We start from the raw sequence: 15,436 nt of genomic DNA on the forward strand, positions 1-15,436 counted from the left end.
AGTCAGCAGTGCTTCATTTATAAACTCTTTGAGGGATTATTTTTGATAATATTGTCAATAAATAATCACAGACAGTAGACGGAAAGGTGGGTATATAGGGAGAGAGAGAGAGTTTGAAGGAACAGTCTATGGCTTAAAAGAGGCTATCTTGGCAAATAACATAAATATAACTATATAAGCCAACGTCCTGGTTTTCTTTGTGGCTAAAAATGACACAAAAGCTACAAAAACAACAACAAAAAAAAGAAGAAGAAGAAAAGTAAAACGTGTACAGTCTCTTTACGATAACGGCTACATCGTCAGGCGAGAGGGGGGGGTGGGCGGGCGAGAGAGCGGAGGCCCTCCGTGGTCTGGTCTCGGGTTCGGTGGGGGAGCCGGGCGGCGGGGGCGGGCGGACGGAGGGAGCCGGGAGGTCGTTAACTCGTTTTCGGAGGCGGACGCGGGCGTGGAAACGTGAGCGCGGGTTGGGAGGCGTGGAGGCGGGGAGGTCTGGGGGGCGGGCGTGGCGGAGGGTGGAGGGATGGGGGGGCGGGTGGCGACATCAGTACGGCGCAAACTTCTGTCTCTCGGGCTTCTTGATCCCGTTGGCCGAGGAGATTTTGGCGGTGTAGGACGCCAGGGCCCCGTGGGCGGGCGCGACGGCCGGCCCGGCCGGGGCGGGGCTGGACAGTGCCAGGAAGGGGACCGATTTCATTCCCAGGAGGCTGGAGAGGGGGAGGGCATAGGGGGCGCCCAGCATGGGAGCGTGGGGCAGACCCCCCATCGCTGCCAGGGCTGCTGCGGAGGACGATGCGGGGGAGGCGGGCTGGGTGAAGCTCATGTTCAGGTCAACAGGGGTCGACATGGAGGAGGACTGGGCAGTGGATTTGGCGGTCTCTAAACTGCACAGGCGGAAGGGAGAGGGAGAGGAGGAGGGGAGGAGGAGGAGGAGGAGGAGGAGGAGGAGGGGAGGAGGTGGTGGGAGGACAGGAAGGGGCGGGGGAGGTGGAGGGAGGAAGAGGGAACGAAGAGGAGGGGAGGGGAGGAGGGAAAGAGGTTCGGATGGAAAAGGGTTAGAAGGTTAAATAAAAGACATGTTAAAGAAAGAAATTGAGAGAAATTAAATTTAAAAAAAGTAAACAAAACCAAAAAAAAAAAAAATTAAAAGTAAATAAAAATTGTAAAAAAAGAAAAAAAAATCATAAGAGAGGTGTGTTTTGCTGGAGGTTGCAACAGATTATTTGAGGGGGGGCCTTGGCACTCATGGGGGGGGTGCTGTTTAAGTCAGGGACATGGCTTGGGTAGGGGCTTAGGGAGAGGAAACAAAATAATTTTAAATTCATTAGGATTTTTAAAATACTTACTTTAAGCCCTGTTCAAGATCAAAGTACCCAAAAGTCACTGTAAAGAACACCTTGCAGACACACACGAACACATTAGAAATGCATGAGAAATGCTTGTGTGTTTGCAGAGGGCTGGAAAGATGCGCAACATCTCCACAGACGTCTTCCCGATAGTTGCGAACAGTCAGTTTGTTTAATGTACAACAGGGGTGGGGAACTCCTGAAGGGCCTTACCGGTTCCAGCATTTCACACAAACCTCTGCTCTTATTTCACTAACATCCAATCATCCGACATTATCTGACACGAAAGCTCTGTGTGTCTCCTTGTATGAAACATCTTTGTGCGCTCTAATCTCGGAGTGAACTGGTGTGGGTGTGTGTAATTAAATATTGTGTGGAAATTGGTATGAAATCCAGGAACAGATACGGCCCCGTGGGAATGAGGGTTCCCACCCCGCGTGCGGAGCTCTCGAGTGCGGTCATGAGGCAGATCATTTCTGCGAGAACAGTTTGAAAATTTAGCTCCTTTCCGTCGAGCACAACACTGATTGAGCTGAAATGGGAGGTGGAATCCCCAACAAAGGAGGGTTGATTAAAATCACTCTTTGATGAAGCGCTGGCGTATGAGAGCACTGCTCTCCACATTACGCAATCTGGGCAATTACATTTCTCTCATACACTCAGTGAGCACTTTATTAGGTTGACCTGTACACCGACTCGTCAATGCAAATATTTAATCAGCCAATCATGTGGCAGCAACTGAATGTGTAAAAGCCTGCAGATGTGGCCAGTCTCTTTAAGAGGTGCAGCTGTTTTTCTGTGTCAGAATGGGGAAGAAATGTGATCTACGTGACTTTGACCATGGTATGATTGTTGGTGCCAGACAGGGCGGTTTGAGTATCTCAGAGACTGCTGATCTCCTGTGATTTTCACGCACAGTCTCTACAGTTTGCAGAGAATGGTGTGAAAAACAAAAGAAACGGAGCAGCAGCTCTGCAGACAGAAACGCCTTGTTAATGAGAGAGGTCAGTGGAGAAGGGCCAAACTGGTCAAAGCTGACAGGAAGGTGACAGTAACACAAATAACTACACATTACAACAGTGGTGTGCAGAAGAGCATCTCTGAACAGACAACACGTCAAACCTCTGAGTGGATAGGCTACAGCAGCTGAAGACTTCATAAGTCTAAAAACATAACTAATTAATATCTAATAAAGTGCTCACTGAGTGTAAAAAGCTAGTGCTTTATTCGAGCGAGGCTTTCAGTCAAAGACTGTAACTGGCATGGATTTAGTCAGCAGCTGCTGTGTTTGATAGCACGCCGAAGAGAGCATGTACCTGCCTCAGAAGCTGCGCGCAGCAGAAAAAAGTTGCGCGTGCTCTTTGCGAACGTGTTCTGCCGACGGAAAGCACACACACACACACCGGGGGCAGAGAACGGGCGGAATGATACTCAACTGGAAGACTTTGACAGCGAGATGCTCAACGCCTCACACTGTCAGCCTCAACACAGCACACACCTACGCTGCCGACGGGCTGCCGACAACACCGTCTTCAAAGGCACTTACACCGTGCCGTCAACTAGGCAGGTCTGAGCCCTGACAGACCTCCATTCAGCCCCACTGTGAGCCCAGCTACAAGCAGCGACGTGAGTGTCTCTGCAACGATTGCCTCTAATATCAATATACGCCGATCCATTAGATTATTGTTTTTTTTCTCGTTTTTTTCTCGATACGTTCCTAAGTGCTGCGCAGGGGTAATTGGACAGTAATTAATTACATGCACTTCAAAAAAACGACAGCTTGTAATTGGCATCAAATTCAGCACGAGCTGTCTCACTCCCTCTGTTCTGTCGTGTGAGACGGGGTGGGGGGGCACACTGTGAGCCCCACAGTGAGATCCCTGAGCCCCTGGCCCCAGGGGGGGAGGGGGGGGCTAATGCCACTGCTGCCCTTTTCTCTGGGAGACACACTTAGCGCACCAGGCCATTCAGATTTCTGTTCACGTACGCTCCGTTGTTTTATTTATGATTATTTTGTTGCCATCATTATTAATCAGCTCATTGATATTTCACCCAGCGCACGGTCTCGGGAAGAGGACGGTCTACTTCCGCTCTCATTTTAAAATGCCGATTCCGTCCCGTGGTCACAGCGGTGCCCCCCCCCCCCCCCCCGCCCCGCTCTTTGGCGTTCCGCCTGCTGTTTACATGTTCGCTCCGTAGTGAAATACGGGTTTAATTTTCGGCGCGGCCGAGAGAGCCACTGCCCGTGAGACCCAGACCGCAACGCAACCGCCGGTCGACTCTCAGAGACTTCCCTCGCCTCCCCCTCATCCCATCACCATACGAAACAGCAGACATTTTGTGGCCAAATTAAAGACTGTTTTAGGCGGGGGTTGGGGTGGCGGGACGCAGTTCCGGTCAGGCTTTCGCTCGCGGCCGACTCTGTGTGTGCGTCGCCTTTAAGCGCTTCGTCACTAATGAGCTTTTCCCTACCCGCTCAGCGAATTATTATCGTCAAGCTTAGCAGCTTCCCCCTCTCACCTGTCCCAAACCCCCGGGACAGGAGGTCCCCTCGCTCTGGGAGCGAGGTCACGTGACCCCGGGTGCAGGGGCTTACCAGGACGTGATGAGGTACTGGGCCAGGTTGATGCTGATGGGCGAGCCGGTGATGGTCACGTGCCGGTCGCTGGTGCTGTCCAGCTGGCTGCCGATCTTGATCTGCGCCCCGGAGACCTGCCGGATTTCGTTAATCTTGGTGCCCTGTCGGCCGATGATCGAGCCAATCAGCTGTTTTTAAAAGGACGGCAAGAGAAAGAAACGACGTGAGCGTGTGCAGACACCACCGAGGGGCACCGGGGGGACGCAGTTATTCATCACCACAGGGAGGAAAATACGTGTTATTGCAGAAACGGTGCAGGGATTATTAGTCACACCAATAGGGTCAGAATAACCATTTTAGGGCTCTACAGTAGAGCCACTCAGATGTGTGCAACAGAGAAAACACTGAATATGGCCTAAAGTTACCCAGATAAGTATAAACAGCACAGACACACATTTTGACCACTGCGCTCAAAACTCCTGCAACAGTGAAAGCATATTGCTGCACATGTCCTTTTCAGCTGCTTTGAAAATACTCCAGCAGAATCACTGGTATCCATCTGAATATTGTTCCGAATAACAATATTCTGAATAATTATCTTATTATTTTACACTTTAGAGGAAATAGTCTTGCAGATTACCGAGAGTTCAAGAAAATAAACATTATTTTAACTAATATTCAGGACAATATTAGTTAAAATAATGTTTATTTTCTTTAACTCTCAGTAATCTGCAAGACTATTTCCTCTAAAGTGCAAAATAATCAGATAATTATTTGAACCTGGTCTGAATGACAATATACTGTAGACATTATTTCTTTGAAAAGCAGGTGTAGATATTATTTATTGTTGACTGATGGCTGAGGCATGAGAGATGATATATTGTTTTCTTTGTGTGAGGGAAGGGTGTGGTGTCTGCTGTCTGCGAAAGACAGACAGAGAGAGAGAGAGGTAGAGAGGGAGAGGGAGAGAGGGAGAGAGAGAGACAGAGAAAGAGAGAGAGAGGGAGAGAAAGAGACGGGAGGATTAATTCCCATCCCTTGTTTGTCTCTATGTTGCACAATGCAGGTCAGTCCATCTATCAGGGCCAGCTAATACTCCCCTCCCAATCCCCTGGTCAATTCCAATCCCTTCAGCTTCAGTAAAATGAGATGAACGTGCATTTGCTTCGCCTCGATCTGTGTGGCTAAGTGGCTATTGATTTTTTCCCGGTGCCGGGCAAGTTCAGAAAAGTAGCGTTTCCTGAACGACCATCTGGGAGAGGCTTCGGTCTGCTGGCTAATGGAAAACACGACGGGGGAAAGAGATCTGCACAAAGGACACAGACGCCGTCCGTTTTCAGATCTCTTTTTTTCCTTCCTTTTTTGTTTTCAAGTTAACAGCAAAAATGACCTTTTTCCGCATTGTCGCCATCGGCTGAGACTTAGTGATTTGTACTCTTCGGGAAAACAAAACGAGGTTTACGTAAAAAAATAAAAAAATAAAAAATAAAAAAATAAAAAAATAAAAAAATAAAAAAATAAAAAATAAAAAATAAAAAATAAAAAATAAAATATTAAAATATATATAATATAAAATATTAAAAATCTAGAAAATGAAGGAAATGAAGGATATTTTGATAGTGACCCAAAGGAGGTTTTGGCAGGGACCACTGAGGATGTTGGAATCATTCTCCCCAGCCAGGGTGAGTGTCAATCAGCCAAAGCTGGTGGGGTGGGGGTGGTACAGCACACAGGTGATGAACTCTGACCTCTTTGTCTGCTGTCCCCCTGATGGGGACTGGCATGGCTCCAGTGCTGATCCGGAGGTGCATATCCCCCAATACGGGGGGCGGCTAAGCTTAATCCAGAGGATCAGCACAGGGGCCTAGAGTCAGGACCTCAATGGTGGGGGACCCTGAGCCAAAGGGCCTGCTGGGGGTCTGATCAGTGACTCTGCTGGGGGTTTGGACAGTGATTCCGGTGTGGGCCGGTGTGAGTCTGTTACGTTACGTTAATGTTACATTACAGTACATTAATGGCATTTGGCAGACGCTCTTATCCAGAGCGACATACAGTTAAGCATGAGACAATCCTCCCCTGGAGCAATGCAGGGTTAAGGGGCCTTGCTCAAGGGCCCGACGGCTGTGCGGATCTTATTGTGGCTACCCCGGGAATCGAACCACTGACCTTGCGGGTCCCAGTCATGTACCTTAACCACTACGCTACAGGCCGCTTGGACAGTGACTCCCCTGGGGGTCTGGTCAGTGACTCCGGTGGGGGTCTGGTCAGTGACTCCGGTGGGGGTCTGGTCAGTGACTCCGGTGGGGGTCTGGTCAGTGACTCCCCTGGGGGTCTGGTCAGTGACTCCCCTGGGGGTCTGGTGGGTAACCCCGGTGGGGGTTGGTGCAGGTCTGTTCAGTGACCCCTGTGTGGGGCACACACCGACGCGGACGTGCCGGCGCCCCCCCCCCCCCCCCCCGGCATGCGCCTGACGGACAGCTCGCTCTTTTGTTCCCGTGTTTTAACAGCGGAGAATTCCTTTCCTCAGAAGTCACCCGCCTGCACAGGCCCGATTGGTCACGCTGAGATAGCCGCTCCAGTGCGGCGCTATTTGTGGCCCAGTCGATTATTTAAGGACTAAGTGCCCTCAGACAAGTGACAGACCGGGGTGTGTGGAGGGGGGGAGGGGGGTGGAAGTTAGACTCGCGTTCTGCCCCTCCTAACTGCCCTCCTGCCCTTTGTTGTACGGGTCACCTCCACCTGCTTTCAATTTGCCTGCATACCCAGTGAGTATCACCAGCCCGCTCAGGGCTTTTTGTAAAAGGGCAAATGGACAAATTTAATGATTTGTATCTTTAGTATTTTTTTTTTTAAGTTTAGTTTTTTTTTTTAAGAAACAGATCCAGAAGACCTGGACGGGGTTGTGTCATGGTCAGCCATTCTTTTTCCCCGCAGCAGAAATAAACTGAAAGGAACCTGCACTGTGCTGAATCGGTAGCCGGGGCTATTTTTGGTGAATCCCTGCTGCAGTTGTAATTCGAAAAGGCTTGCGGTGCTGTGAATGTCACTGTTTTTCTCCCGGATACAGCGTCTCTGGGCACAAAACTCTGCTGACACCCTGTCTGCCGTCTGCCCCGCTCCCCTTGGCCCTCCCGATCGTTCAGCACGTTTCGGTTCGTTACCCACAACCCCCTTCTCTGTGTCCCGTGCTGCTTCTGAGAGGCAGGTACAACACGATGATGTTCTCCTCAGAGGTATTAACACTGGACTGGACTGCACACCTTCCTGTGTGAGGGCAGGACCAGCCACCTCACTATATATACACATACAGTACTGTGCAAAAGTCTTAGGCAGTCTTAGGCAATTTTTGCAGAATAGTTAAAAACTGAATCAAATCAATATTTTTTGTGACCACCCTTCGGCGTTGAAATTGCATCACTTCTCTGAGATAGCTAACTCTGTCCAGCAGGTCTATAAGACCATCAGCAGGGAGGTTGTTCAAAGCATGTTGGAGAACTTGCCACAGTCTTCTGCAGACTTTGGTTGGCTCCTTGCTTCTGATCTCAGACAGCCTTGATCAAGTTTTTATGTAAAAAGTAGTCAATTGCTTACCGTAATATGTTACTTTTTTCAATTAAATACAAAAATGTCTCTGTAAAAAAATTTAATCTTTTGGAAAATGAATATTTGGAAATCTCAAATGTGTTCTTTCATACTAACACACACACAGAAATAAACATATATATATATATATAATAAAGTCTAGGGTGCCTCAGACTTCTGCACAGTACTGTATATCTACAGTCGATCTCTGTTACCAATTTGGAAGACAAGCACGTGCTCTTGACCAAAGCATGTGACATCACCGGTCACTTCTGATCACACTGCAGTCTGCAAGTAAGGCTCGCACAGACACGAGGCAGAGGAAGACACTTCAGGAGTGTCGTGTTCAACAGGCAGACAGCTTTTGTTATGTGATGAAGGACATTCAGAGATGAATACAGAAGTTTATGATGACCTGCTGGCTTTATACCGGCTGTGATGTAAGAAATCACTGATTTATGGTTTAAGGCAAAATTAATAACTAAAGGAATACACTTCACTGCAAAGCAGCTTGTACAGGCTATACATACGAGCAGATTCATTTCTTTATGTTTTGTATTTTATTTTGTAGCATTTATATCCCGATTCATAAACATAAAAATACGTTGTAAGGTTGTGCCACTGGTTCTTTCTCCCCCGGTTCAAAAGCTGCATGAGCACTGTGCTCTGGAAGACAGCGAGGCACAGTGTGAAGTTCCCCTTTAACAGCACAGTCCTCAGCCTGGTTCCTCCAGACACTGCTTCCCACTGGGGAATTTTCCCCAGGCTATTTCAGTGATTTTTTTTTCATTCACAGCCACTGCTAATTTTCACATTTTCCTTTAAAGTGTCTTTGGGAGAGTGCGTGTCTTTGGGAGAGTGCCTCTCTTAAAAACAAGAACGAAAAAAAAGTAGTGCTTTTCAAATGAATATAATTCAAGTGCATTGAATCACTGGATTTGAGACTTGGGACTTGAGCCCCCCGACAATGGTCCTTGTGTTGTCACACGGACGTAATCTCCCCACCGCGTCTCGGCGAGCCGCACGCGCCGTTTCCGTAGCGAGTTGCCGGAAGAGAACCTCGAAATGTTGCGACATCACAGCGAGGGGGTCCGTGGTGAGGGGGAGAGGGGGAGTGTGATTCATGTGGTAGTTATGTCTGATATAGACTCTTCAGGTGTCAGTCGGCAGCGTGTGCCGGAGGTGCGGAGGAGCGCTCTGACGTGTGGGGTACGAGGCCTGCCAGCCCGCCGCGTGCCTCACGCTGCGTGTGTGGCAGTCATGCCCCGGGCTGTCAGCCGCGCCGGTGACTCCCCGTAATTTGGTTAAAGTGCTGCTCATCCACCTAGAAAATAACCACCCTTTGTTTATTTTTATCATAAGGAGAACAGCGCACTGTGTGCGGCAGGTTTAAATGCTCACGCCCTGGTTTTGTGTTTTTTTTTAGAGATCTCGCAGGAGAAAGGACCACACGACTCTGATTGCGGGTTTCTGCGCTTGAAGTCGTGAATCGTGTAGATTCACTCGAGGCGATTACGAAAGTAAAGTGAACTTCTCATAAAAAATCACACGCTGTATGTGTAAATCGATTTGTGTAGCATAACCTTATCTTTTTTTTGTATCTGCCTCTAAAGGTCAGGATTGAAAATAATTATTTATAGTTATATAAGACATAAAGAAAACAAAGAAAGTGAAATTATGATAAAACGCCTATTTTATTCCACTAGAAATAGCAATTAGGTTATATTTCATCCTGGGAACAGTTGTTATGCTCCCCAAACAGGTATTGATGTTTTCTAGACCGTGTTGCAGTAACGTGTCATTTTGTTTATTTGTTCTAGTTAAAGTGAATATTCAATCAGAATGGACATGCTGCATCAGACTTCCAGCTCTCTCGTTTAGAAACGACATACTTTACATCAACGCAAGGAATGCAATTATTTTTCTGTTTATACATTTTGGTAAGTGTACGTTCAATCTTGTCGCTCGGTCAGTAACGAAAAAGGCCAGAAGAAAGTGACTGCGTAGGGTCTAAAGTATAAAGTTCGAGGGTTTAAGGAAAAGCGCACTATCCTTTGACTCTCTGCACTAAGAAATACAGAAGTAACACACAGAGTCACATGACATGCACAATGTCACATGACATGCACAATGTCACATGACATGCACAATGTCACATGACATGCACAATGTCACATGACTGACAGGCAGAATGGCTGACTGTGGTGGCAGGGTAGATAGGTGGTATAGCACGGGAGCTTTTGGAGACTGGAGTGATTTGTCTAGCGTGCGCGGATAAGCCAGTGTGCTGAGGAGAGGCCTTGCAGTCAGACAGACAGACTCTTGCCCTGTTTATTTACGGCTACGTTTTGACAACAGAGAAGCTCGGAGTGTGCCAGACATCAGGAAGGGTTTTGTGGAGACTCGGACAAGCCGCCTCGAGACTGTAGTGTGTAGTACAAGCAAGAGAGACTGACAGGGTGTTACAGAGATGTATAGACAAGCGATCAGGGGAGATAGACAGAGAGAAGGAGGAAGTGAGAGTTATATACAGTGCAGTCTGTTTTTGTGTGTTTTGGACAGTTACACAGTTTTTGTTGTGTAACCTGTACAAAAAGCCATGGAAAGAAAAAAGAATGGAGAAAGAAAGGAACTATTCATTATCCGAAGCATATTACCTGATCTGGGAAACGTGGTGGAGATAGTTTTATTGCTCGGGCATGTGTGGCTGCCACTGGAACTCGCTCACTTATCACTAATAATGTGACAGCTGATGGCAGCAGCAGGATGAATTCTGAAGTGTACAGAATCATCTGATCTGCACAGATGCAGCTCGGCCAAACCCGTCACCTGGCCCGAAGCCAAGCGAGCATGTGCTGGGGACAAAACGGAAGGCAAAAAGCCCCGAAAACGCACAGCAGCAGAAGATGGCTGCAGTACAGAGCGTCGGTGGGGAAGACGGCCAGCGTCTGATCTCTGGGCTGCAGACTTCAGGCGGCCATGAAATGCTAGTGATTCGCAAAAAGGTGCTAAATAAGATCACAGTATTTAAGTTTATGTTTATTAGTCCCATTCAATTTTGTTCCACTGAAAAGGGCGAGGTATGTATCACAGATAGAACGACACAAATGCTGTCTTACAGACTGCAGTGTGTAAGATGGTCTGCCTCGTAATTTGCATTTGTATAACTGTGTGTGTGTGTGGCAGACCTGGGTGAATTGAGATTGATCTTGCCTGGTTTCAATACACCAAGCTCAGTAAAGCATGGAAATGTATTTAAATCCAAAACAATTATATTTTACTGGTGTGTGTTTGTGTGTGTATAGGTGAGGGAGGGGGGGGGGGGTGTTGATGGGGGGTAAGTGAAATTAATTATTCGCTCTGCTGTTGTACTCTCTCTGTGTGTGTATGTACAGACACTCAATGAGCGCGTTATTAGGTATTTATCAGACTTCTTTTTTAGACTTATTTGTCTTCTGCTGCTGTAGCCAATCCACTTATACTTATACTTATACGACAATGCTTTGACAGCAGTAGAAGTAAAAAAAAAAAACTCTAATAAACACCTAATAAAGGGCAAATTTGCATCAACAAGCTGGTGTACAGGTCTACCTAACAAAGCGCTCAGCCAGTGTATAAGGGGTGGAGCTCAGGAGGTGTGACCTCACTCCCTAGTCTATATCTACATCTTTTGCCATTTAAAAAAGTATTTTAGGCGCTTCCATCCCAAGAACTGTTTTCTGCCGCCTTCCACACAAACCCCACCCGTGCGTCGGTGCCCCGCCCCCTGCCCCACACGGCCGCTCCACCCCCCGGGTCAGAACCCCGCCCTCCCCCACACACCCCGGGAGGCACACTCACGTCGTTTGGAATGAGCAGCTCCTGGGATGTGGTCTGGGCGTTGGTCTCTATTCCTGCTGAGGGAACAGAGGAGGAGGAGAAATGAGGCAAAATGGCGCCATCCTCGTACAACAACAACAGCAACAACAACACAATGTCTGGCCCTGTCGGGATCACGTGCGTAAGGTATACGGCGGGGCTGTGCTTTGGGAGGAAGAGGAGGAGGAGGAGGAGGGAGTCCTTCACGTGCCGTTTCCTGTCTGCGACGCGGCGCACGTGCGTGAAAGCGTCTGCCGCCCTGCCCCAGATTCTGCTCCGCCTCGTTCTTCACCGTGTCCGCTCAGCGCCACCTGGCGCCACATCTCCCCTAACGACGGGGACGACACAGAGACGCGTCTCCCACTCCCCTAACGACGCAGAGACACAGAGACGCGTCTCCCACTCCCCTAACGACGCAGAGACGCGTCTCCCGCTCCCCTAACTACACAGAGACGCAGAGACGCGTCTCCCGCCTCACACTTCCAGCCCCATTACGGGAGCAGATGGACGGGGTTTTTAAAAACAGGGCCGAGGCACAGCCACGACTAACCGGCTTTTACCCGGAACATAATCCAATTCCCCGTCCGTGTCGTGATGGATGTGCCATCTGCAGTCGGATCACGGGCCCTCTATTATTCCACCATCACGGAATACCTGAGACCCTTATAATGCTCATTCACAGGCCTGTTTCACATCTACGAGTACTACTGCACTCATTCACAGTGTGACTCCCAACATCCAGGGAAATCTATTCATTTATTTATTTATTTTATTTCAAGTAAACATACTGGAATTGTGTGGAGTGCATGTAGAAACATACTGAAGTTAATTATGGGACAATATATCTCAAAACAATGTTTGGAAAAAAGGAAAATTGAACATTCCCTCTTTGGCTTTCTATAGTTGTAAATTGAGGTTAAACACCCTTCCTGCTTGCTGTGAAATCCCTGCGTGGGTTGGCCCCATTCCACTGACTAATCTACCCACACCATATGCTCCCGTGAGGACAGGTACCCAGCCCAGCGGCAAGACAGCTGGGAAGCCAACGGTCTTAAATACGGTCTCAGGACTAATGTAGGGACCCTCGTTTATAGGAGGACAGCGTTTCTCCGAGGTCGTGTGTCACGTGATGCTTCCGTGAGGTCAGTCAGGAAACTCCTGAGGCATTAAAATGGTCATAAGCATCAGGCCATCTTAAATATATTGGCTAAGTATATAAGTTAACGTTTTTTTCATTGTGGGTGAGAGAGGGGGGTAGTACTGAAGGGGGTTAAAAAAACAAAACATGGAAAAATCTTTAAAAAAGAGCAGGGCTGGAGACTATCCCTCACACAGACTATCCCTCACACAGACTATCCCTCACAGACTATCCCTCACACAGACTATCCCTCACACAGACTATCCCTCACACAGACTATCCCTCACACAGACTATCCCTCACAGACTATCCCTCACAGACTATCCCTCACAGACTATCCCTCACACAGACTATCCCTCACACAGACTATCCCCCGCAGTTCGGCTGAGACCTACCAGGCAGGATGGGGGTGGCGGGCTGGCCCATGTGACTCAGGCCCTGCTGCATGGACAACTGGTGAAGCTTGGCCAACTGTCCACCAGGAGAGGGAACAGAGAACAACACAATCAGGAACAATTCACAACACAATCTTAATAGCGCCTTTATCCAAAGCGCTGTACAATTGATGCTTCTCATTCACCCATTCACACACACACTCACACACCAACGGTGATTGGCTGCCGTGCAAGGCGCCGACCAGCTCGTCAGGAGCATTTATTTCTACACACCCAGGACGGGATCGACCTGACAACCCTCTGTTCTTACCAATGTCGCCCCAATAGTAAATTAATCGATCCACAGATAGGATTTACAAAAAGTGATCATTTTAATATTCCAATGAATTGAACATCCCTTACCTCCGAGTGTGGAATGCCATATTGGTTCTGTACAGTGTATGCCTGCAAGAGAGACAGACACGAATAAACAAACACCGATACAACCGCGTGAAGTGAGCAATCTCATTTCTTCTCTATATGTCTCTGTTTCTCCCCCCTTTTTCTATAAGTTGAAATTCCCCTAATCGTCAGCCGTGCTCCTCGCTGCAACCTCCGTCACAAACGTGACAGGGCGAGCCGTGGTCTCTCTGCACAGGCCACAGGCCGACCTCGCACAGACACCAGTCAGAGGAAGACCGGTCAGGGCTGTGTTCCGGCCGCCGCGTGGCCCGTGGGCGAGCGGTCGCGTTGGAGCGAGGCGGCGTTCTTCCTCACGGGGGTGTGGACGCGCCCGAGCTCGTTCGGTGACGGGGTGACCGGGCTGCGCCCTGCGGTGGGAGGAGACGTGCTGGCGGGGGGGTCTGTCAGCGAAGATCACGCAGCGCACTGCAATTCCGCCGGAGCGTGCACTGCACTGCAATTTGGGTGTCAGCGCGGCCTGCGATCGGTCCCGCCCGCTCAGGCCAGGGGTGCAGAGTGAGTCACAGCCCAACACACAGCCCGTTCCAGCTCTTTCACGAGCGCCAACACGACGTGACCGACCCAAACCCATCAGCCGCTTCTCCGCCTCGTGCGCTGTCCAGTTTCACAGCGGAAAAAGCGCATTCTCGCCATTTATTGCTCATTTTTTTACGACATTAATTCCTGTATTTATTTCCATTTTTAATTGTTTATGCACTGCGGTCCTGGGGTACTGTATTGCGTAATTTTTCTTACTTCTATCTATAATGGAGAAAAATGACAATAAATCCAACATGAACTCGAACAATCCTTTCATTTTAACTCTGCGACTGTCGGTGAAATGATAAGCTATGCGTGCTACATGCTCTAACAGTATTAGTTATCTCCTCCGAAGCTAATTAAACATCATCTGCCCTCGGCGGTTGGCTTGAGGTGCCATACATTCCTCCTCTGCACCTCCCACACAAGAACATCAGTCCCCTCCTGGGAGAAACTTCTTCTGACGAGTACATTCTCGTCTTTGCATCGCAGCGGTAGACTCATGGAAACCGGCTGGTGTTCTGGTTGTAAAGCGCGTGGCTATTAAAGGGAGTGAAACAGAGGTCACACGCTGTAGCACGCCCACTGATAATACGTTCAGCCCAAGCCCATCCTCTTCTCCACCTGGCCCACGAGCAGTGCTCTCCTCCGCTCACAAACACACTGATACTCAGCAGCCGTGACCAGAGTGCCCGTACACTGCGCCACTGACCACGTCCCTGCACCGCGCGTCACTGACTCCACAAACTAGAGCCCTCGATGTGGGGCGGCCTGTAGCGTAGTGGGTAAGGTAAATGACTGGGACACGCAAGGTCGGCGGTTCGAACCCCGGTCAAGCCACAATAAGATCCGCACAGCCGTTGGGCCCTTGAGCAAGGCCCTTAACCCTGCATTGCTCCAGGGGAGGATTGTCTCCTGCTTAGTCTAATCAACTGTACGTCGCTCTGGATAAGAGCGTCTGCCAAATGCCATTAATGTAATGTAATGTAATGTGCATCAGGAGGAGGCTGGCCGCAGGGGCCTGGCTGACCAGTAGGGGGCGCTGGTGAGTGATGAGTCGCGGTCATACTGGAAGTCTTAAACCCTCCCTGCCTGGGTTTGGCTGCTGGGAAAGCCGAATTTTGACACCGAACATATATTCATCGAGCAGTTTCAACACACGGTCTTTGTGCGGAGCCTACAGTCAAACCCAGTTTAGAGAGTACAATAGGAGAATAGAGACAGGAAGTCTATATACGAATCTATATACGCAGTGGCCCAATGGCCAGAAAACTGAAACCGCTTTGGGATTAAATCCGCTGCAGAAAACACTGTTACCGTCACACGCATTCCGTGACCAGTACATTCAAATCCTGTTGGGTCACTGAAGGCAACTCGTAGCCCACTGTGGGAGCTTATCCTCAGGCGAGGATGTCCTGGGACCGCTCTCCCAGTCGTGATTGGGTTCAGCCCACCCCCCAAACGCTGGCCATCGTGGACACCTCTCACGCCGTCACCTACGGTCACAACGACCGGACTCTCCCCGTCTTCACTTTCTCCCTCTGCCCCCCTGTCCCACCCG

The 15,436-nt window shown here is 49.1% G+C and overlaps 1 protein-coding gene across 4 annotated transcripts in view; it reads right to left on the reverse strand.

Moving 5' to 3' along the window:
• Nucleotides 1–540: 540 nt before the first annotated feature.
• pcbp4 (poly(rC) binding protein 4) overlaps nt 541–15,436 on the reverse strand; it is an 85,972-nt gene continuing 71,076 nt past the window's right edge. For 3 of the 4 annotated variants that reach the window (XM_061220438.1, XM_061220436.1, XM_061220437.1), the window contains 5 exons: nt 13,297–13,338; nt 12,895–12,970; nt 11,344–11,399; nt 3,940–4,109; nt 541–881 (listed from right to left, as the gene is read on the reverse strand). In XM_061220438.1, coding sequence (XP_061076422.1) covers nt 542–881; nt 3,940–4,109; nt 11,344–11,399; nt 12,895–12,970; nt 13,297–13,338 — 684 coding nt within the window. In that variant the 3' untranslated portion in view covers nt 541. The remainder of the gene's footprint in view (nt 882–3,939; nt 4,110–11,343; nt 11,400–12,894; nt 12,971–13,296; nt 13,339–15,436) is intronic. The other variant, XM_061220439.1, reaches the window with a different exon arrangement.

The sequence above is a fragment of the Conger conger genome, chromosome 14 (genome assembly GCF_963514075.1).
Source record: "Conger conger chromosome 14, fConCon1.1, whole genome shotgun sequence".
Lineage (NCBI taxonomy): Eukaryota > Metazoa > Chordata > Actinopteri > Anguilliformes > Congridae > Conger > Conger conger.